At 39.0% G+C, this 25,164-nt stretch overlaps 1 protein-coding gene across 1 annotated transcript in view; it reads right to left on the bottom strand.

Moving 5' to 3' along the window:
* Unc5d (unc-5 netrin receptor D) overlaps positions 1-25,164 on the bottom strand; it is a 673,473-nt gene that overhangs the window by 262,481 nt on the left and 385,828 nt on the right. Inside the window, exon 4 of the mRNA XM_045159517.1 lies at positions 8,236-8,339. Coding sequence (XP_045015452.1) covers positions 8,236-8,339 — 104 coding nt within the window. The remainder of the gene's footprint in view (positions 1-8,235; positions 8,340-25,164) is intronic.

A 25,164-nucleotide genomic window follows, 5' to 3' on the forward strand; every position in this document is an offset into this window, starting at 1 on the left:
ATGTAGATGTGTGAGTAGCCCAAGAAAGGTGGTTCTTAGAAGCTCCCACCTTCTTACGACTAAAAACATGTGAGATACTACAAGAATTTTCAGCTTTGTTCTATTCCCCCAACCATGAAAGGGCCCTATCTTTCACTCTATCTACGACTTAAAGATACATCAAGTTTTAGAAACAAAGAGGAGGAGAAAAGTAGAAATATTGCTTATCAGTTATTATTGGAAAATTCACTAAATATTTCACATGTGTGGCTCTTCTCTGCCTCATAGAACTCCTAAAAGAAAATATTGATTCCATTTTCAGAAGAGGAGACTGAGGTGTGATCTCTCAAGGTCATGGCCAAACTGAGGAAAAATAGCAATGAGGACAGAGATCATTATTTTTTATTTCCATTTCCACTATACATGTCCTTTTTCTTCACAGACAGGGTCCTTCAGAGTAACTGGGTATCTAATTCCCTCCTACTTCCTGTGATAACATTAGATACAGATTCCTTTCCTGGGGAAGGAGCCAAGGCTCCTATCCTGTCCTGTCCCTTAGCTCCAAAGCCTCTTCCTCTCAAGGGCTCTGGGCTTAGTTTTATTATCAAGTTACTATTTCACAAAGAATGCACAGCAATCCTAGAACTGCTAAGGGTGGAATTTCAGAAGCACCTTAGATAGACCTGCTCACACTGACTCAAGACTTACAGGAAGGAAAGATCTAAATTTTCAAGTCAGGATCAAAGAGTCTTGGCTAATAACCAGCTATCTAGATCAGTTGCTGTAAAATAGACTTAAAAATCTCTGTACCTTTCCAACATGTTCTGGCATTCTTCAGTACTTTATTATAGTGCAGGGCACACTGGAACATTCTGAAATGTTAGCTTTAAATTCTTATTACACAGGCCACTTTCTTTGATCATGTAGTTGTGCCAGTTCCAGAGAAGGTAATTGAACATGTCTTATAAACACAAGACTTACTAAGCACCCATCCAAGGTATTCTTGCAATGTATCTAGTAGGAAATTTCCCATTCCACAGAAGGATAAAGCCAGCTGATAATACCCAAGGTTCTGACAGCAGGTCCCTTTCAGTAATGATCCCATGTGCTCCACAGCAGGTAGGCAGGAGGGGCACCAAGTGGTGACATGGAAAAGGTAGGACATGGCTGAGGGTAGATAACTTTGGTAATGTTTCATAGTGACAGTAACATGACTGGGAAATCTCCAACTATAGTACCCAATTACTGCCATACTGGAGAGTCATCTACCTTAAGATAGCCTCACCTCATCTGAGGATCATACAACAGATATTGTCAGACATCTCTACCCTGAGGGGGCACAAAATGTATAGCGTTATAAACATTTTCTCTTTCTTTCCCTAACTTTGTTCTCAGTCAGCATTCTTTACTCACTCTGCATTACTTCCAACAACAATAGAGACTGGAGATAATAATATCTGTTCAAATATTAATGGAAGTGAAAGACCTGTAAATATGGTATACAGATTCAGGCAGTTCAATGGAAACTCTAAGATAACTCAAGTGGATTGCCTTTCTGAATTAATATAATGCTATTATTACAGCTAGAGCCTCACAATAGTCAACTTCACCCATGGTATAGTAGAAATCTCTCCATACCCATCAAAATGCAAAGATGAGCAAATAAATCACTGGCACCCTCCCAGACCAGAATTTTTCTTTAACCTTTCTTTAGCCCCAACTGTTCCCAGAAATGACCTCTATTTAATTTTAACTGTCCTAGTTCTGAAATCCGTTTTAGAATATAGATATTATTAAAAAACAAAATGATATGATGTAAAAAGTAGATGTGAAGTGTTCCAGCCTGAATTATGATTCCTTCTTTCCCACATTCATGTTCTTGTGAAACTTGTGGACGTGACTGGATTAGGTAACTAGCTCTTTGCATATGCTTGTGACCTCCAAATGTGAAGGTAAGACTATACTGGATTGAGATAACCCCAAAGCCAACTAGTTGCTGGTTTCATAATAAGAGGAAGATTCAGACACCCAAAGACACATGAAGGAGAATGTCATGGACAAGATGGAGCCAGAGACTGTATGTGTCTACAGGCCAAAGGATACCAGGAATTTGTGGCAGTTGGAAGAGGAACCTAGAACTGGGTTCCTTTCAAAGTTCCCAGGAGGAAGTGACCTACTACCAATGTAATTTAAAATCCTACTGGGGATGGGGGGAGTGGTAGAATTAGGATGCCTGGACCCTTGAAGGTAAAAAGAGCAGGAAAGTTTGCACATGCTAGAAATCCAAGATTCTCTCTCTCTCTCTTTAATTTTTTTAAATCTCTTGCTTAGTTCCATAGAGGCTTGTTTTTCCACAAAGAACCAGGATCCCTCCTAGAAGGGAGGTCTTTCATAGGATTTAAATATTGTGGTTAGCCAAGTTTAGCACCCACAGAACTTGGTGTCAAACTAATCTCTTTCTGAGACAGCCCCTAGCCCTAACCAACCAGCTGGCCCTCTGGTTCACCTGGGCCAAAAGACAGCCCACCACCCTAAACTTATAAGTACCTTGGCAAGGGGAGGGCAGTGGTTCTCTCTCTGACCACTTGGGAACTTCTAGCTTGCTCTTACTCTCTGCATGGGATTTTTATCACCTACAGCTCCCCACATGGCAGGAGATCCTTGAACTTTCTTTTCTCTTTTCTTTCCACACTTTTTGCCCAGATGTGTATCTGGTTACATGGACTCCTGAGTTACATGTGGCCCACATGGACTTTTGGGCTCCATGTGGTTCTCCCTATTTTATCTCTCTTTACCTCCCAGCCTTCAACTTTCCCCACTCCTTTGTAAAATCTGAATCAAATGTGGTATTTTAAAAATCATTCTCAGGCTAGAGGGATGGCTTAGCAGTTAAGGCATTTGCCTACAAAGCCAAAGGACCCAGGTTCAATTCCCCAGGACCCACGTTAGCCAGATGCACAAGGGGGCATTCGTTTGCAGTGGCTGGAGGCCCTGGCACACCCATTCTATCTCTCTTCCCCCCCTCTTTCTCTGTCAAATAAATAAATAAAAATAAGATATTAGGGCTGGAGAGATGGCTTAGCAGTTAAGCGCTTGCCTGTGAAGCCTAAGGACCCCGGTTCGAGGCTTGGTTCCCCAGGTCCCACGTTATCCAGATGCACAAGGGGGTGCACGCGTCTGGAGTTCGTTTGCAGAGGCGGGAAGCCCTGGCATGCCCATTCTCTCTCTCTCCCTCTATCTGTCTTTCTCTCTGTGTCTGTTGCTCTCAAGTAAATAAATTTTAAAAAAAAGTTTTAAAAAAATAAGATATTAAAATAAAAAATCATTCTCTTGAATCTGGAATTGCCAATTCTTTGGTTAGTTTGAAGATATGAACTCAGGGCTTGAGGTACCAGGAAGCACCCCAGAATCCCAATTTCCCAGTTACACTACCACTACAATGAGACAATTAAGAGAGAATTAAGGGCTTCTGCTATAGCCCTTTGTGTCCTAGGAAACAAACTGAGGAAGTGAGTGCCTATAATTGCAAATGAGCAGGAAGGCAGGGCTAAGAAAGTGCACTTCTTCCTGACATGTCTGCATGTTATTTCCTTCCTTCTTCATCCAGTCTTCCACTTTTTCCATTGGCAGGGCACTCACTTCCTCAGTTTGTTTCTTAGGACACAAGTGGTTACAGCAGAAGCCCTTAATTCTCTCATTGTAGTGGTAGTGTAACTGGGAAATTGGGGTTATGGTTTAGAAGGCAGGATGGGGCTTGATGCTCTGAAACTGCTCTTTCATCTCCCTCTGTCTTGTCTGGCATCCTGCTGTTCGTATCAAGTAAGATGTTTCCCTTGGTGGCCAAGTGTATTGTCTTCATTCATTTGTGACTGATGACACCTTTAAGCTGTAACCCTTGGGGGTTTCTCAACAACAGCTTCACAGAGAGGCTGCCTACTCCCAGAGGCCACCCTCTCCCACAGGAATTCCTCTTCCAAGTCTGCATGGAGACATTGTCCTTGTAATACATATATCCTTTGCAGTCTTTGAAGATGCCTCAATAATGTGTGTGGTGGGGGGAAGGGGTACATACATGTACACTCAGGGACAGGCATATTTTTGCTTTTGGCTATACCTCATCAGATTGCATATCCTTTACCTTTTCCCTTATTCTTTTTTCTTTTAAATTCCTGTCTTCAATATGCACGTGGGAAATGTTCTACTCTTTTTCTAGTATGTAGTAAATGAATAAAAAAAAAGCAAAGAAACCCCAGAATATATAAGAGATTTCAGCTTTTATATGGAGCTATTCATTTTTATGCTCACCAAGTCATGAAACTACTTTCCATGCATATTCAATAAATATTGAGCATTCCTGCATGAGAAATCTCTTTGCTTTTACACATTGATTTCCTTTTTATAAATAAAAATTGTATATATGCATATAATTTTGAAATACATATTTATTTATGGTAGAATGGCTAAATTGAGCTAATATATATGTTACCTAATACGATCATCATGTTCTTATGGTATAACACAAAATTATTATATTCATTTTTTAAATATATATAAGCATATTTGTGTATATATAGAGAGAGAGAGAAAAAAAAGAGAAAGGGAGAGAGAGAGATCATGTGTGCATATATATGCTTTATGTGGATATTGGTGAATTTAATCCAGGCCGTCAGGCTTTGTAAGCAAGCACCTTAACTGCTGAACCCACTCTCCAGCCCTATATTAATTTTCAAAATCATAATTATTACATTTTGCATATGTATGTGTGTAAGTGATATGCATACATGTACATGTATTTGTATGTGTAGACACGTGTGCACATGCATGTGGAGACCAGAGGTCTACACTAGGCATTTTCCTCTATCACTTTCCAATTTATTTTTTGAGACAACATCTCTTGCTGAAACTATAACTCATCAATTCATCTAGACTAACTAATCAGTGAACCCAAGGATTATTTGTCTCTACCTCTCAGTTTTGGGACTACAAATTTGCACTATCATGCTCAGCACTACCTGTGTGTTGGTTTGAATGCACTCTCTCCCCCATGGACTCATGTGTTTGAACACTTGACCTCCCATTGATGGCACTATTTTGTTAGGTTGTAGGACCTTTAGTAGTTGGAAATTTTCTGAAGGAAGTAGTTCATTAGGACCAGACTTTGAGGTGATAGCCTGACTGTTCATCTTGTTATCCTTCTGTTTTCTCCCTGCTAAAATGACAGTGTAGTGAAGGTAATGAGCTAGCACCTGCATCTTCCATGCCTTCCCCATCATGATGAACTCTACCCTCTGGAGCTCTGACTCTTTGCTTTCTTAAGTTGTTGTGATCAGGTACTTCATCATACCAGTAAGACAGTAACAGATGTAATATGGAAACTGATGTTTCAAACTCAGGTCTTCATTCTCACACAGCAAGTACATAATTTATTAAGCCAGATTCCCAGCCCACAATTATCATTATTAACTATAAAAACTATGCTGCAAAAGAGAGTTTCTGAACATATTTATTTCAACTGAAATTCTAGATCTATTGGCTCCTGTACCAATTCTTGGTAGTCACTATTCTCTGTGAGTTTAATTTTTTCAAATTCTACACATGAATAATATCATGTAATACTTACCATCTTATCACTGGCTGATTTCTTATAACATAAGATTTTAATAATATCTTAGAAGTACATCCATGTTGTTATGAATGCAATAATATTTCCATTGATCTACTGACAGGCCCTTCAGTTGGTACCTTGCCTATTGTGAACAGTGCTGCCACAAACATGGAAGTGTAAGCTGTGTCTTGGAGAGATTCAGAGTTCTTCCACTATGGATACAAACCAGTACTGGGAACCGGAACACTATCCTATTTCTACTTTTAGGTTTCTGAAGCCTTTCCATGCTATTTTCTATAATGAGTATATTAATTAATTTTCTTTTTTTTTTTAAATTTTGGTTTCTTGAGGTAGGGTCTCACTGTGGTCCAGGCTGGCCTGGAATTAACTATGTAGTCTCAGGGTGGCCTTGAACTCTCTGGAATCCTCCTACCTCTGCCTCCTGAGTGCTGGGATTAAAGGTGTGCGCCACCACGCCCGGCCTGTAATATATTTTCTTAACAGCAGAGTGCAAGGGAATCACTTTTCTCCATATCCTTGCCAACATTTATCTTTGCCCTTTTTGATAATCGCCATGAGAAGCACGATTTCATATTCTGGAGATGAATAAAAAATATTATCCCTCTATAAATCAAGCTACAATGAAGTAGAAAACAAGTAATATCAATATAATACACATGGGATAAGAGATAAAGAGAAGCTAACAGATAGGGGAAAGGGTTCAGGAATATAAGTTTGGAATAGAGTAGAACATTTTTAAAGTTTCCTCAGCAAGTCTCACCACGTTGCAGTATTTACAAGTCTGTTAGGACAAGATCATACCAGGTAAGCATACACACCCCTGCAGTAGGAATCGGTTCTGAGACATCAGGAGTAGGCAGATATCAACAGGCCTTTCAGCTTCCTTCTCAATGCTCTGCTGTTGTGAGCTATCACTGGCACAGAAGCAAAAGGAAACAATGTGGGCCAGAAGACTACCACACATGGGTGGGATGGTGGAGGCTGCATGGACTCATGCTGGGCCATGTGTAAAATGGGCTTTACATAGTGTGCAGGGAATGTAGATCTTTAGGAGCACAGGAGGTCCTCAATGTCCGTGGCATTCACCCATGCATGGGATGCCCTGCTCAGGAATTGGGGATGTGCACTTGTGCTGTGTAAGGAAGCAGCTTAAGAAGATTAATCTCATTTTGGTCTACATTAAGTAAAAATCCAAGAAGAAGCATTTACCATTCAAATCACTTCATCTTACACATGGAGCATTCCATTTAATTTTCAAGCCTGTTTACTTCATTTCTATGAACCATCTGAGTTTGAATAACAACTACCCAGTTTGGTTTCTGTCTAAATATACAAGTGTGTGCTTTTTCAGTCTCCTTTCTTTTCCTTTGTATTTCCAATTTCAAATCACATGGATATTTTTTCTAACACATTAGGCAAAAGCTTCTGTTTTTCTTTTTGCTTTATTTTTTTCTACTTATTTTGATTGTTTGTGTGTGAATGTGTGAGAGCATGGTGTGTGAGGAATATATGTGTACATGCCCACGTAGTGCCCTGTGCACTCTCTATGGCAGGATGTAATCAAATACAGTGGCCAGAGTGGAACATGGGTGTTGATCTTGGTGCTTTCTTTCATTTTTTTGTTTTAAGCTCCAGAAAGTCTCAGGTCTCTTTTTCCATATGGGACTGGACTTATAGATGTGCATGGCCATATCCAGCTATTTATGTGGGTCCTGTGGATCAAACTGGAGAAGTCTCTCAGGCCCATAAGGCTCTCAAGCCTGCACAAGATATGGCCTTAACTGCTAAGCCATCCCTGAAGCCTTCTTTATTCTTTGTATTTTTAGAGCATTTCTACTTCCCAATGTAGAAATTATAGCTCTAAGCATGGTTTCCTAGGTACTGCTAAACTCAAGCCCAAGTATAAATTTAGAAATTCCATAAATTCTAATATGTTTGCCTTTACTTCCTAGTTTTGGCCTAATTAATGATATTAGCATCCTCTGAGAACATCTTTAAAGAATGACTGAAAGATTCTGAAAGCCTTCAGTTAAGACACAGTACAATATTAATCACCATTATGTTTAGTACTATGATCAAGGTTCTAGAAACTGTACCAGGGGCCAAAAAGACCATGGAGTCTCAATGCCTCACTGGGAAGAAAGGGTAACAGAACAGAGACCAATGGCTCTATTGCATTTCATAGCCTTGAGGCTGGCACAGTGCTTACAACAACAAGTGCTCTGGGAATGCTCAGTCAATAAGCAGGTAAAGAATGAGGCCCACCAGTGAAACCCAGAAGCAGGCCTAATCTCTTTTCCTAGGCATGTTTTCATGCAATGTAGCCTGCTAATGCTCAGATGTAATCCATATGTAACTGTGGAGAACAGGGTGCTCTGAACAAGCACTGAGAATGATAGCTACATGATTTGAGGTCACCAGAATCGAGATCCAAGTCCAAATGCTCCCAGGCAGCCTAGCAAGCACTATGTGCTAACCAGAAATTTGACAGCTTCCTCATTCTTTCAGCTGAGTCTGGGTGGCAAGGATATGGGGCACAGGTTCTCACTCCACTTGAAGTCACACAGGCCTGTGTCCTGCTTGGGACAAAGGCCAGGTTCTTGCAGTGACTGGTCTTGAACCCATCTTACCTCAGCAGCAGGAACTCCCTCTGGTGGGCGACAGTGCAGCACAATCATGCCTTCAATAGGAACCTCCCGGCCTTGTGGATCTTGCTCAAAGTTTTTCCTTAAATCTGCAAAAAAACACATGATATGTATGTACCAATTTTTTTTGTAGGGTTGATATTACTGACACATGTCCAAAATTTAGTAGAATAGTGAGCTTCATGTTTCAAGCTAGACACAGGTATTTCAGAATAAGAATGTTACATTTCCAGGGCTGGAGAGATGGTTTAGCAGCTAAGTGCTTGCCTGTGAAGCCTAAGGACCCCGGTTCGAGGCTCAGTTCCCCAGGTCCCACGTTAGCCAGATGCACAAGGGGGCGCACGCGTCTGGAGTTCGTTTGCAGAGGCTGGAAGCCCTGGCGCGCCCATTCTCTCTCTCTCCCTCTATCTGTCTTTCTCTCTGTGTCTGTCGCTCTCAAATAAATAAATAAATAAAATTAAAAAGAATGTTACATTTCCAGTATTCATACAATGTCTGAAATATACTTTTAAAAAAATATTTCCTTTTTATTTATTTACTTGAGAGAGAGCTACAGAAATATGCAGGAAGAGAGACAGAGAATGGGCACACCAGGGCCTCTAACCACTGCAAACAAACTCCAGATGCATGCGCCCTCTTGTGCATCTGGCTTACATGGTTTCTGGGGATTCAAACCTGGGTCATTTGGTTTTGTAGGCAAATACCTTAATTGCTAAGCCCTGGAATACACTTTTAAAATACCTGCTCTATACTGATGTGAGGGTGAAAAAATCACTAGGGTAACAGGACAAAAAAAAAAAAATCCTTATCATTTCATGAGCATTTACAGTAGAGCATTATCTGCATAGCATCTGATGAAACACTTAGCCTAATAAATTGCCATCCACAGCTATTTATGTAGTTGAGATGCATGTGATTTTGTTATTTTCTAAAGAACACATTATTAATCTATAACCTCTGTCATTGCCTTAGACATCTAGGGACTAAAGAAGATGATAATGGAGTGAGATAACATAGTAGTCTTTCTATTTGGAACCAGGGATAAGGGGCCACACCCAACTACAACAAAATCTGTAACCTATCCAAGCAGATATATAATTAAGGAATGCAACGCCTTTAGTCAAAAAGCAGTGTTGGGTATGTGGGTCATGCCATTAATGCAGAGTTCCAAGAACTTTGCAAACAAGCTGCACTGTTTACATTTTACACAAGGAAGGTTACACTGGAAGGCTTAATCAGCTTGCCAGTGGTCACAGAAAGCACCAGTGCCAGGGAGAATAATTCATTCAGCTTTCAGGTGCCAAGTGCCTGCAAAAGCCACTGTAGTAAAGCCATCTTAGGGAAAAGGACATCCTCAGACAGTTCATCCAGGGAGGGCAAGAGCTTCATCTCCATCTCTTTCCATGTGAGGTCACACTTCATTGCAAATGCATGGGCACTTGGCCTTTGCTCCTTCAGAGGTTTCAGGCAACTTTTGATAATCTCACAATTTAATGTAATTCTTGCTGCCACCTGCATTCATGGGACAGGAAAGCCAAGATGGGTTGTTTACAAGTTTTCCTCAAGGGAAAATATTTCCCCCTCTCTCCCTAGCAATGTATTTTTCCTCAAATTGAGTATCTCAAATTATGGACTATGGATTTATTGATTTAATTTTCTTCAGTGCTTACAATAACATGAAATATGTTCCCTGTAAAGAGCAGAGTTCCCAAATCAGTTACATCTTTATAAATTGTATAAACACATTAAACTTTCTTTTAGTAAGTTGAAAGCACTCCATGAATAACAAACGCAGCCACAATGAACACCCTCTTTCTCTGAGTTCCACTCAGCGCTTTCCTGCCCAGAGACAACAAAGGTCTACATATTCATTGGGCTTCATGGATATATGGATAGCAAAATATATCAAGAGGATTTAACCACTGTGCAGGTAGACAGCTCCATCCTGTTTTGTTCTCTGCTGGTCTCTGACTTAAGTAATAGAGTCAGTTTCTTTTAAGATCTGTACATTTCCACAGCCATGGTGGTTTAGAATTTCTAATTCCAGGTATGGTGAACCACAAAACAGTGAGTGAAAGGAGTGAGAAACTTGTGTAGAAAACCTGTTTCATGGACAATTAAACCCCAATGTATCTTCTGATGTCCTTCAAAGGAACATTGAGCCAAAACTCCTTTCTCTTTAAGACCTGGCTCTGTCCCAGAATTATGTCAAAATTCACCTGTTGGAACCAGAGTACAACACTTGAAGTGCTTGGCTGGTAATGGATAGAGCTGTAATTTGGGTAGAATGTTTCTCTTATTGTCTTTGAGATTTTTTTCCCTTTCCTTGGTTGCTTTGTCTTGTAAAAGAAGGCTTACCTAGAGCTGCTAGAGTATAGAGAATAATCTCAGTTTATTGTTCTGAAAAACCCAAATGTTCTGTATTTAACCAGGAAAAGAACAAAAGCTAAACCTTGGGGATTTTTATGTATTTTCTAATTCTACTTCTTTCTGAAAAGGGATTTCACATTAACTTCATTAGCAAGAGAAAAGAACCTGTGTGAGGAATTTTTCCTCCTCTTTCCTCCATCTCCATGAAACATAATGAAACATGTACATGAAAAAGGTAAACTGGAACCTATTTATTTATTTATTGGTTTTGGTTTTTCAAGACAGGGTCTCACTCTAGCTCAGGTTGATCAGGAATTCACTATGTAGTCTTGGAATGGCCTCAAACTCATGGCAATCCTCCTACCTCTCCATCCTCAGTGCTGGGATTAAAGGTGTGAGCCACCATGCCCAGCTCCTATTTATTTTCTATAACAAGAAGTTGGAGGAATTCATAATAGGTCTCATGAAGGATGGATAAGTCTCAAGGAAAGACCAAACTAACCTGCTGCATTGCTGCTGCATTGTCCTACTGACACTGAGAATCCTTGGAAGGTTCCAAGATTCCTTATGATGCACATAAAAGAGGACTAAAGACTAAAGGCAGTGAAGGAGGGGCAGAGAAGGAGTAGGGTGTTACATAGCCTGCATCAATTATCACTCCAAGTCAGCAACCCTGGAACTTCAGAGTCCTGGTCCATACCAGGTGCTAAAGCTTGACAAAGGATACTTTTTTTTTTTCAAATTTTTTTTGTTTTATGTTTATTTATTTATTTATTCATTTGAAAGTGACCGAGAAAGAAGGAGAGAGAGAGAGAGAGAGAGAGAGAGAGAGAGAGAGAGAGAGAGAGAGAGAAAATGGGGACACCAGAGCCTCCAGCCACTGCAAACGAACTCCAGATGCAAGTGCCCCCTTGTGCATCTGGCTAACGTGGGTCCTGGGGAATCAAGCTTCTAACAGGGTCCTCAGGCTTCACAGGCAAGCACTTAACCACTAAGCCATCTCTTCAGCCCATGACAAAGAATTCTTAAAGGGATAAAATTCTGAGTCACAAGGATGTTACACATATAAATGCCTGCTAATTATAAGCACCTTCAATGTTTTGGGAAATACACTTTTAGACATAAGGGCAAATGCTTACAATTCTACCCAAGATTCTCAAAGCTCAACAATTTGTAATTTGAGTTCTTTAAAGTCAAAAGGAAATAACAACTGAGATACTAAAAAAGGGTGTTATAGCTCATTGTCTTAAAATTCTCCTTGTCTCAGTTTCCCTATCTATAAAGGGATGATTCCTTTTATGTATAGCTTTTGTAATGATTAAACATTTATAAATATGTATGTCCAGTCTAAGAGTAATGGGTTCATAATGGAATTGAAGTCACATATATCACTATTATAAAGCTATTATGAGTAATGTGAGATGGTTTATCCTAAATTGAACACAAAAACATTATGTGGAACATTTTTAAAGACACTTAAGTAAAAAATACAATTTTATATATGATAAAAAATCATAAATTATGTAGAAGAAGGTACTAGGATGGCTAACTGACCTTTTCAGGAAAAAATAAAAAATAAAAGTATATCTATATCTTGCTTCATACACTAAAATAAATCCACAGTAATACAATATTTTTACATGAAACTATAGCAGTAATAAAATAAATTATCTGGTTGATTTTAGGAAAGGGGCAGACTTTCTAAGACTGTAAAATAAGCCACTAAGGAAATGACTGCTAGTCATTGATCTGTTACAATTAAAAATTATTTTAGTTAAAATATAAACAAAATACCACACAGAAGGTTAATAGCCTTAATATGTAAAAAGCACTTATGAAACCAAGTAGAAACAATAGATTCCTTAAAATAAAATAGAATATGACTTGAAAATATAATTTATAAAACAAGAGATGCAAATGGCTGAACATATGTAAAAGAGCAGCATCACTAATTGTCAAAGAACTGACACAATGGGGCGAGGTAGCTGACTCAGGAGGTAAAGGGCTTGTTGTGCAATTGTCAGGAGCAGAGTTTGGATTACCAGACTACATATCAAAACTGGATATGGAAGTATGTGTCTATAACCTCAGAATACCCACAATAAGAAGAGAGGCCAGGCCAGGGGCATAGGAAGCTGGTCAATGTTATGGTGAATAGGAAGGAAACCCTACCTCACTCAAACAGGGAGGCAGGGGAGGACCAATACCTTAAATTTTCCTCTGACCCCCATATATTCACCATTGACACAGATGTACCCATACTCAAGCTGAAGTTGAGGGAGCAAACAGAAATGATAATAAAACTTTGGTATTATAAAAACATTCTAAAATTGACTCTAATTATAGTTATAAAATGGTGAATATCTTAAAAGCTATTGAAGTCAGGCATAGTGGCACACACCTTTAATCCTTGCACTCCAGAGGCACAGGTAAGAAGATCACTGTGAACTTGAGGCCATTCTAAGACTACATAGTGAATTGTAGGTATGCCTGGGCTAGAGTGAGACCCTACCTCAAAAAAAAAAAAAAAAAAAAAAAAACCACAAACCCTAAAACACAGTAAATCAATCAATAAAAATAACAATAAAAATAAAAACTATTGAGTTATACTTTAAAGTGAATTTCATGCTATGCAGAAATCCCAGCAACACTATGATTTAAAATAATTTAATAATTTCACTTGCACAGCTTTCTGGGGTAATGATTTGAGAACTATACAGAAAAATGTGTACAGATTGACGATGCCCCAACATCACTTATAATGCTGAACAATTGCTAACAACCTGAATATTTAATAATCTAGCAATAGCTAAAATCTTTTAGCACATTCATACAATGATATAATGCTGTGAAATGAGAGATTATGAGCTTATGACATTTAAGATTGCAAGTTTATATTTAACAAAATAAAATAGTATGGAATAAATGATATCTATTATTTTGCCTACTAAATATGTGTTGTATGCATATATTAGGCATGCACATATATTTGAAATCATTACAAATGTATGCTTATATTGCTATGGGATAAATCTACTTTTTAAAACCATTATTTTAAAAAAATATTTACTTTATTTGAGAAAGAGGCAGAGAGAGAGAGAGAGAGAGAGAGCATGGGCATGCCAAGGTCTACACCTACTGCAAAAAAATCTCCAGACGCATGTGCCACCTTGTGCATCTGGATTACATGTGTCCTGCAGAATCAACCTGATTCCTTTGGCTTTGCAGACAAGCACCTTAATTGCTAAATCATCTCTCCAGCCCATACATCTAATTTGGTAAAAAGTAGGTACAATTGAATTCAAACTCATTTAGTATTACGCTTTCTTTCAATGCACATTCATTCACTTGCAGTGTTGATCACGGGACAGAAGCTGCCAGACCAAGGAAGCAATGTTACTGAACCTGCCTATAGCCTGCCTACAGCAGAAGGATAAACACTAAGCAGTTAATTATGAGGTGGGAGAATGAGATAGGAAAGCAGTAAGTCCCTCATCTGGGCAGCACAGTAGAATAAAGTTGAGTGACTACAGAGAAGCATATCAGAATTATCCAAGGAAATATGGACCTCTGTTACACACATGGAAACCACACAATTTCCAACCTTTACTAATTTAAAACATGGCCTCCCTTTCCCCTCCTCTTAATATATACACTCTCGTTTCTTTCTTGCCTTGCTACCTCTTTCTGCAAGTTATATCTCACAAGGAGACACAGTAAGGATACTGTATCACATAAGTATATTTTTAGAATATATTTTTCTTTCTTGTACTCATATTTATTGAGAGGGTAGAGCACAGGCCTTACTATAATCACACATGTGGTGTATGAGGAGAAAGGTAAACAGTAACAGTCACATGAGTTTATATAAAGACAACCAACCAACTGCAGATGGATGCATAAATGTTGAGTATTTTTTCTTAAATATTTATTTATGTGACAGAGAAAGAGGATGGGAGAAATAGAAAGAGAAAGAGAGAGAGAGAGAGACAGAATGGACACACCAGGAACTCTAGTCACTGCAAATGAACTCCAGATAGATGTGCCACCATGTGCGTCTGCCTTATGTGGGTACTGGGCAATCAGGGTCTTCAGGCTTCACATGCAAGCCCCTTGATGGCTAAGCCATCTCTCCAGCCCCAACTGTTGAGTATTTCATAAAAAATATAAAACTCTATCATCTGAAAATAGCAAATGGTTTGAGATTTCTATGTGTTATAGAAAAATGCTAAAATGAAGTTATTCAACATTTCATATTCTCCCTGGATGATTATGGATGCATTCTCTTCATCTGTTTTTGCACTTTGCAAACTTCTATGATAAGCAGAGATAACATTTACAACTAAAAAAAAAATTCCAAAACAAGGATTCTACATTTTATGAATCCCCAAAATTTTCTGTACTAGATTAAACTCAGTCAGAATTGAGGGCAGGAGTACATTTGACTTCATTTTATTGTATCAAGGTTGACTTCTACCATGTCAATCAACAAAAGAAAAAAACACCAACAAGAATATATCCTTAGCCGGGCATGGTGGCACATGCCTTTAATCCCAGCACTGGGGAGACAGAGGTAGGAGGATTGCTGTGAGTTTGAGGCCATCATGAGACTCCATAGTGAATTCCAGGTCAGCCTGGGCTCTATACCTCAAAAAACCAAAAAAAAAAAAAAAAAAAAAAAAAAAAAAGAATATATCCTTCAAATTTTAGTGAACTACGAATGTGAAATAACTTTGTCTAATTTTCTTATAGTCATTAGACTCAGGGAAACAGTTTTCATTTGTTTTGCTTGCTGCTGTATATAGGTTAGGTTTATACGTGAAATGTTCCTCCCAGATTCTTATGTCTGAACTCTTGGTCTACAGCTTTTGGTATTTTTTGGAAAGGCTGTGGCACCTTGTAGTCAAAGGTCTTGCTGGTTATGGCCAAGCTCCAGTTCCAGTCTGAGTCCCTCTCTGAGTTTTCATGCTCAGAGACATGTGAAAGCTTGTTACAAAACTTCTGCCATCCCAGATTAATCCAGTCTCAGCCTCCTTGCTTCCTCTGCAGTGAAACTGTGAGCTAAAATAAATCCTTCTGTTAGGTGTTGTTGAAGTGAAAAAGCAATACACTCGGGTGCCTGAAAGGGCTCAGGTTAAGTTGTTTGATGAGTGTATGTTGAATGAATGTAGAATGTATGTATGAATGAATGAATGAATGAATAGCTATGAGTTCCCATTCCAGCTCATCTAAAGTGAAATATGAAATAATATGCACCCTTTCCTCTGATATCAAATATGGCTAGGAAGATGTGGACAAAGGCAAGATACACTGCAATCTTATTAAAGTGGTACTTGTTCACTGTCGCTTTCACATGTGTGTGTGTGCACGCACATGTGTGATACTAAGTCATCAGCACAAACCACTTGGATATATTTTTCTACTTCTGCTCTCTATCTTATGCTTCTTGATCCTATAACCCTGCTCAGTTCCACAGCAGAATGCCAACAACGCCCATGATAACTAGAGGTAGCCAATGGTCAGGAAGTAGAGGAAGAGGTGAGGAAGCCAGGTACATGGCTCACTTGCAAATCATATAATCAGTAGCGGGATCATGCATTCAGCCACAACAAGAAGCACATCTGAGGTTGCCATAGGAAGTGAGGCTCTCCTCACCCCAAACCATGTTTGGCCCTGTTCTCATTTTCCTTTTCCTGCTACTACATTAGGAAAGCCATTGTAGCACAAAAAAATCAATAAAAATCCAATTCCAAATAACAGTCCCTTGAAGCTCAGCAACACCAGGGAGTTATCAGCTCATTCAATGTTCTGGCAGTTAATGCAATGAAATAAAAAAATTTACTCATTCAAACAAAATCAGCTAGTGAAAAATCATAGACATTTTTAAATAGTCATAGACACAGCCATTTGTTATAGCTGCAGGAGGATGACACAATGTCCCATCAGACATCCAACTGCTAAACTGGTATTCAGATTGGGTTTGGATCTTTTTCCCATGGATTTTTCAGAAGGAACAAGAAACCCCATTTGTCATACCAAAAAGGGAATTTGTAATCTTGCTAAATGTACATCACTTGTTGTAATAAAAGGGTTGATTCAAAAGCATAATATATGCCCAATAGAAAATGAAAGTCAAGGCCTCCTCTTGCAAAAAGCGTGGTTCTGCCTCAGTCTTCCTGCCCTAAGCCATTATAGCCTCAGAAGTCAATTAACTGATACTGGTTCTGAAGAGAAGCACATGAAAAGCTTTCTACTAGGTGAATTCTTTGCTTGTTATGATAGTGTCTTGCATAGAGTCAATTAGATATGCTCCTCTGGCCAGCTGAGTTCACATTCCTTTGCTTTTTTTAGATCTATGAATTCTGCACATTTCTTGATATATGGACCCAGTCTTTTGACCTGGATTTTCCAGTTCTGATTTCAGCCATGAAGCCTTGAGAAAAGAAAAAAAAAAAAAAAAAACACTCGTATTAAGACAAAAGTCTAGTTCTACATGAATGTTCATCTATGCCAGTACCACAGATGAGACAGACTCTCTGTCCTAAAATTCCAAGGCATCATAGTTATAACTCATGCTGGGAAAACCTGTAGCAGCAATGAGGGAGGACACATCTCTGCCACAGATGATGCTATGGGACGCCCCACATATTTTCTCCCTTGGTGCCAAGCTATCAGCAGACTCTACCTATTTGTTACAGCTGCAGGAGGATGACACAATGTTCCATAAGACACATATTTGCATGGCACAGGTGTACCCATACTCAAGCTGAAGTTGAGGGAGTGAACAGAATTGATAATAATTTTTTGATACTATAAAAATATTCTAAAATTGACTCTAATTGTGGTTGTAAAATGCTGAATATCTTAAAAGCTATTGAAACCAGGCATGGTGGCACACACCTTTAATTCTAGCACTCTGGAGACACAGGCACAGGTAAGAAGATCACCATAAGTTTGAGGCCATTCTGAGACTACATAGTGAATTCCAGGTCAGCCTGGGCTACAGTGAGACCCTACCTCAAAAAAAAAAAAAAAAAAAAACAGTAAATAAATAAAAATAACAATAATGAAGTGCTCTAAGAACTAACTTAACCTTTTCACTATTAAACAACTCATGACATATACATTCAACTGTGCTTGGCATCTTTTGTACACAAAGTCAAAAAATAAATAAGTAAATAAAGAAAGAACCAGAACCCATCTAAAAATTGAGAACTTACTGAAAGTTTGGAAGTAATAAATATTAATTTCATAGGTCAGATGTAAGACCAAGAAAGAACTTAAGACATGACTTCAATGAAAAAATTGGTCATAATGTGATATTCCTTAAGCAAGGAAGTTGTAAAGCAACCAAACAAGGAAAAACAGAGACTTAGTGTAAGTTCATCACCTTAGTGATGTCAAGTCCTTTCTGCATACACATTGTGTCTGTCACTTCTTCCCCCATCCCAAGTAACCTCCTCTCTCTGTTCTGTCATGGTGGACTCAGCTTCTCTATGCTGGCACTTACTCATGGCTATTGGTGTGACATTTCTTGGCCTTCTCCCTTTCTGTTGTCGCTAAACAATTCTGATTTTCTTTTAATCAGGTCACACTCTAACAAGTAAGAAACCACAAGAGCAAGGTCTCTTCAGTCTGTCACAAGGGAGATCCCATGCTGTTCAGTCGAGGTGGCCTCCCTGTATGTAGGCTTGGGTGTATTATGTGGTACACACATGGTATACAGAGGTGACACAGAGGTGCTTTCTGGGCGCTAATTCTACTCATTTGGTCATGTCACTACATAAAAGGAAGCTGAAATTTAACCTAAAGAATTGATAATAGGGTTTTCCAATAGTCTTTTATAGAGGATATTACTAATTTTCAAATATTATTTGGTAAAAATATAGAAATCCATATTCACTTGTTTATAAGGCATTAAAGAAGATGAAAATACAGTAATAGCCATTTATCATTACATCAAATCCCATGGGACACTGAAGGGACAAAACACATACAACTTCTATATTCTGTGCATCTGGCTTTACATGGGTATTGCAGAATCGAACCCTGACCAGCAAGGTTTTGAAGCAAGTGTCTTTAACTGCTGGATTTTCTTTCTAGTCCAAGCTGTATATTCTGTATGTTAGATTTACTCTTCTTGTGGCGCTAGTAGAAAAATTGAGACCTAGGTTAATGTAGAGATAGTCACTAAATCAAAGTGCTTTTGATTAAAAAAAAAAAAAAAAAGCCAGAGTCCAAAAACTGAGCACAGTGCCAGACTCCTCAGCTGCTCAGTTCATAAGCTGAACACAGAACAGTTCATCTTCCTCTGTGTCCTGTTGGGATGCTTCACTCTCACATCTCCTATAGGCAGCTGGTTTGCAGCTCAGCTTCCTAATAAACATTCTAATACAAAATGAATTCTGTGACTGATGAAATCAGGCCTTAAGAATAATATAGACACGAAGAATTAACTCTGCTTTTCCTTAGTGGCCTCCTAAGCCCCCTGCAGGAAATTAGAGCACTATGGATGAGCAGTGAGTCTCAAAAGACATGTCCTAAAAATAACCTTGAGCTTTCAGTGCTCACCATCTCATCCTAATTCAGTACTATGTCTGCAGAGGGATGGAAGAAAAAAGGGAAGAACAAATTCAAAAAGAAAAAGCCAACCCAGCAGAAAGAAGAAATATATTTGAACAGAATTGACAGGTCTTTGATTCTTTCCTCACCCCAGGTCTCCCTGAGGCTAAGAAGGCCAATCAGGACAAGATTTGACCAGTTTCATGTGTATATAAATGAGAGGCCATGACACCAAGAAGAAGCACTCCTGTCTCCTGCTTCGCTCAGCACACACCTCTGTGGAAGGATGGAAACTTCATTTCCTTCCCACAACCCAATCTCACCAGAGCAAGAAGGATACAAGGGATGACCTTGACCAGAACTTGTTAACTGAATGCTTTGTGCTAAATCTTATAAGGAGACCTAATCAGTAATTCATATGAAATGAGGGCTGGAAACAATGAGCCAACTACCTGGTGTGGGAATGCTTTCCAAGAAGGGAATGAAAATGGGCTCTGGGCCATGATCAACTGTGGGAAGAAAAGATGTCTGCATAGCTGCAACAGTGATAGGATGTGCTGCAGTCAGTTGGGGTGGGGAGTTAATGCCTATGTAGCCATTAATAAAGTGTTTGAAAAGCCACGGGCAGAACTTGAGCTACAAAAATAGCATAATCTGTGCAACAGATTTAAACACTTAACCATTTTGGTTGTTGTATAGGGAACAGATTTTACATCAGTCAGAGTGGAGGAAGGAAGAAGACACGAAGGGAACAACATGATTATAGCCAGTAGACAGGAAATGCAGACAGTGAGTAAAGAATTTGGGAGAGGTACTGCAATGTTAAGTTCAAGGGTACAAACACAGGAATGAAAGACATGAAGATTTTATCCAAGGATCATCTGTGAATAAAGAAGCGGGGGCACGGGAGAGGGGGGGGTAATGAACCAAAGAAACCTTGGACACAGTATTTAGAAGTGACAGGAGGAATCTGCACAGGAAACTCAAGTGTGGTCAGTAGGAAGAAGGAAAGCCAGAAGACTGAAAAATCACCAAAGCATTTCTGGCCTTTGCTTCTAAGGATTATGATTCCAATGGTCTTGAGTGAGGCTGTGTGACCTTAATTTTTGAGTTCCTCATGTGACTGTCATTTGTAGTGGGTTTTAGAAATCACTTGAGTGCAAAGCTAATTTGTTGAGCCTAAAACTTAAATTTGATATTGGCTTCTTCATCCTTTTGTCATTCTTATTTCTTCTTTGTGTTTAAAGTAATCAGTCTTTCTAGTTTTCATGTTTGTATTAAATCATCACCTGCTCAAGTTTTATTTTGTCAAAGCTTTGGAGTTTTCTCTAGCCTTTCTATTTGCTCATCTTCCTATTGACTCCAAGAGCCACCTAAACTCCTATTACTTTTCATTTCTTCCCATAGTCTTTAGATTACATAGAAATATTGAGCATTTATTCCTTCATAAAGATGTCTACTTCTTCAAAGGATCTCCTTTCACCTCTCTTGCTTTTGTCTCTTCCTCATGGGCTTCTCTTCTGTTCACTTCCTAACCAATCCTAGAACTTCCCTAATAGTCCACTGTCCTCTCTGTACTCACTAGCAGTTTGAGAGCTAGGGACTAGGGTGGAGAAAGTGCAGAATGGAAACACATCTTAGGCACCTTGAAGAAACTTGCCTATATTCGTAACAGAAAATTACTATGCTAACTGCTACATATTTGCCTCTGACTCTTCATGTATGGCATCCATACTGACCTTATATTCCCAGGCTTTTGGATCATACATACAATTGCATGAATAACAACAGTTCGTTAGCTACCCCACAACCATATATACTGTCATGTAATATAATTTAAAAACTGAGCTTATTACTTTGGTTCCTAATTTATTTTTTCTGTGCTCTATAATCACATGCAATAGAGTCACTAGTAACTTTGTTACTTATAGAAGCCCCCAAATCCAGAAGTGCCTAAAATTTCTACTTTCTTTCCTCTTAGTCCCACATTTCTATAATGACATACTCATTAAGGTCACCTTCCCAGAGCTTCAAATTTCCTCCTTCCTCTTTAACCTGCACCAGCTCTGTAAAAGCATAGGTCCTATACATATATCAAAACTTCATTGCCAATTTATTTTTGCCATATATGTTGGGGAGTGTGGTCTAAGGATGGCATAGGGATATGAAGGAAAGATGGTAAAATCTTCCTCCCTATGGCTTTCAGTACAGTGTGCCAATAGGTTTTTTAAAATATGGCCCCATCACTGCCCTAAATGTGAAAACTCAATGACCCAGACCACACCGTGTAGTCTCCACCCACATCTGTCTGCTCACAGCAGTCCATTTCTTCTAAGCTTAATTCTGCTCAAGTTCTCCGAACATGATCAGAACTCAGCTAGCGTTTCACACCAACTGCATCTCTTCCAGTCCAGAAAAAAAATTCTCTTCCTCTTATAAGTCAAGTCTCATAGTCTATATCTCTTTTTGCATTTTGGTCTGAATAGAATGGTCCATTCAATTCTGCTTAAAGCTCTTCAAGGTGTTTCATAAACCAAGGTTCCAAAGCCTTACACATTCCTCCCACAAATCAGATAGTTCCTTGCTTGTTGCTAGGATAAAGGGCCTCATCATAAGTAGTTGATGGGAGGAAAGGTTTTATTTTGGCTTACCCTCTCAAGGGGAATTCATGATGGCAAGGGAAAGCATGGCATGAGCAGAGGCTGGACATCACCTCTGGCACAGAAGATGGTCACCACCAGCAGGAGGGAAGAGGGAGCTAGCTATAACACCCCTATACCTACTCCCCAAAACATACCATCTCCAGCAAGGCTCCACCTCCAAAACTGCCATCACCTGTGGACCATGCATTCAAAACACAAATCTTTAGGGAAAACTAATTCAAATCACTATATTACAGTAGTTATGTTTAGTACATGATGTTCATAATGCTAACAGGGAATAGTTGGTTGTTTAGCTACTATGCTTTTTATTATAATTTGAAAGGGTATTCCTTTTTACAAAATATGTTTACTATAAAAGAGTACAGTCTGGTGGCAGCATCATCTATCTCATGGGTGCCATGTCACTTCATGTTGAATGAATGATTAATACCATGTAGGTTTCAAAGTACAAAACTTCCCAATGATACATTTCTCAGAACATAGCCCATTATTCAGTGGGATGGTACCATACAGAGGAACACAGAAACAGTGCTAATTCTAAAAGCAATTATGGTAAATGATAATGTGAAGACTTTCAGTAAGGGAATTCCTTACTACATTGCAATTTTTCTGACAATCTGACATTATGTCAATTGAAAAAAAACCCTAGGACTTCCTGTCTTACCTTGATATCTAACATAGTAATTCCTTCTCCAACAACACTGCCAGACACCTTTCCAAACTGGCATTTGTATAACATTGCCAGATTTACCCCCATGCTAGCCTGTGTATATTATGCAGGAAGTGGGAGCAACAGGAAGAATGTACTACCACTGGGTTCCCTCTCTCATACTTAGAACCAGTGATGCTGCCTCTGACTTTGGAGTAGAAATACATGTTTGCTCTCTACTTCTTCATGAGACAAAACAAAAGTTTTCCTTTTATGGCATATGTGAGATGACTTCTCAAAGATAACTTTCCAGATATTATGTCTTGTGGAATTACACAGGGCTCCATGTTTGAACTAATATTATGCCTGGAACTCTTGATTGTTAAACCAGGGACCTCATATTTTCATTCTGAACTACATCTTTTAAAGTGTGTTCCCATCCTGCTACCATAAGCCTATGTGACACCATTATGTAAAATGGATACCCATAAGTATATAGCTTGGTACTTGAGCCTTCAGGTGGAAGAAAATCCCTGATGGTATCAGCATTTCAGTGTCCTCTCCTTTCTGAGATGATTTAATACAAAGTATAGTGTTATTCAGAAGCTACCTCATCCTTCAGTGAGATACCATAAAGTACTGCAGAAGAGAAAAATACTGTCTCCTGACTCTGCTTTCTTCCATGGAGATAGGAAGCAGGGTTTCAACTTTTTGAGTGAATTCATGTGTTTCCCGAGAAAAAATGAGCAGAGCAGACAGAGTTAGCAGTATACACCACATCACAGGGCATTAAGGTGTGATATTTCATAACTCCCCTTGTCACTTTCAGCTTTTTCACTTTTCAGTTACTGACACAGTAGTGCAAATAAGGGAGAGCAATGATGACTCTTATATGTCCTTTTTAGTCAGCTACTCATTATGAAGCCAGAAGCTTTAAGATTCCTTGGAACAATCACAAATGTGCTTTCATGGAGTAGAGTCATGCCTGTGTGGGTGGGGTTTTTCAGCTAGATGACTGTTTGTTTGCAATACAAAGGTCTACAAAAGGCTCAGAGGTCAGGAAAATTATAGTAATATTAGATTGAATGTTGAACAATTTATAATCTAAAAGAGAACTAAATCTATAAGTAACTTCAAAATCACCAAAATTCTGGACAAGTTAGAGGGGAACATGAAAGGAAAACTAAATAAATGCTATGAGAACATAGAGATGGTCAATGAAAACTTATAGAGTTTGTAAGGTAGAGCTAAACAGTAGTTTTGTCAATGTCTTACAGGAGGCTGCTCAGATCACTAAGGTCAAGAGATTTGCTAACCTGAGATTTGAGGAGGAGGCAGCGTATAAGATGAGCTTGAATATAAGTATCAGCTAAGCTCCATGAATATGCTCCAAGGGAGAGATAGAACATTAATAAGGTAAGGATGGTGAACACAGGTGGCACATGTCATAGAATCAGAGCATATCAGGCTGGGCCTCACAGCAAGCTTGTGAAGACATGATGAGAGTGAAGACTGGCACAGACATTAGCACAGAATCTGAATTCCAGGGAGATGCATATATAGTTCTTTATCCTTGCATTTAATCTTATAGGCAGGAGGGGGCTATTAGCAGATGGAATAATTTATCTAAGACATGAAGTTGATATCTGTAACCAAGGCTTAACTAGATATCCTTTCCTTTCAATTTTCAGAGTAAATACCCCTACAAGCAAATCAATATAAATTGTCCAATTTTCATTGTGGGCATGTGAAAGTAAGGAATTCCATGGCTTTTAAAAGAGGCTCTTCTTGGCTAGAAATATGTATTAGCAGTTAAGGCATTTGCCTGTGAAGCCAAATGACCTAGGTTTGATTCCCCAGGACCCATATAAGCCAGATGCACAAGAGGCACACGCGTCCGGAGTTTGGAGTTTGTTTGCAGTGGCTGGAGTGCCCATTCTCTCTCTGTCTGTCTCTCTCTCTCTCTGCTTTCAAATAAATAAAAAATGAAATTAAAAAAAAAAAGAATATAAAAGTCAGCCAGGCATGGTGGTACATGCCTTTAATCCCAGCACTTGGGAGGCAGAGTAGAAGGATCGCAGTGAGTCCAAGGCCACCCTGAGACTACATAGTGAATTCCAGGTCAGCCTGGGCTAGAGTGAGACCCTACCTTAAAAAGAAAAAAAAGAAAAGAGGCTCTTCTAACTCATTCTTCCTTCTTTGGTACAATCTCACAGATATCTAAGAAGTACCTCAAATAAGCAGCATACTTAAATTTACATACATTAATAAAAATGTTTAGCCAAAAAATACTGGTTACCTACTGTGTATTCTTCCAAGTTACCAACTTTATGTAACAGGCTCAACAATAAAATGTAAGTCCTTCCTTTGTTTCTCATTGTCAGTTTCCATGTTAGGCAAAACCCCCATGATGCAGTTGCCTTTTCATTGCTCAGAAACACACAGACCACAGGCAGTTTATGTGAGGAAAGAGTTTATTTCAGGCTTACAAATCCCAGGGGAAACTTAATCATGGTGGAAAAAGCCAACTCACTTCAGTATCCACAGAGAGATAAACAGCCATATCTCAACATTGACCTTCAACACACCTGTAGTGTTGGACGATAAGATCTGCCCCCAGTGACACCTCTTCCAGCAGGCTGCTAAAGACTTAAGTTGCAAGCTTAATCA

The sequence above is a fragment of the Jaculus jaculus genome, chromosome 9, assembly GCF_020740685.1.
Source record: "Jaculus jaculus isolate mJacJac1 chromosome 9, mJacJac1.mat.Y.cur, whole genome shotgun sequence".
Taxonomy (NCBI): Eukaryota; Metazoa; Chordata; class Mammalia; order Rodentia; family Dipodidae; genus Jaculus; species Jaculus jaculus.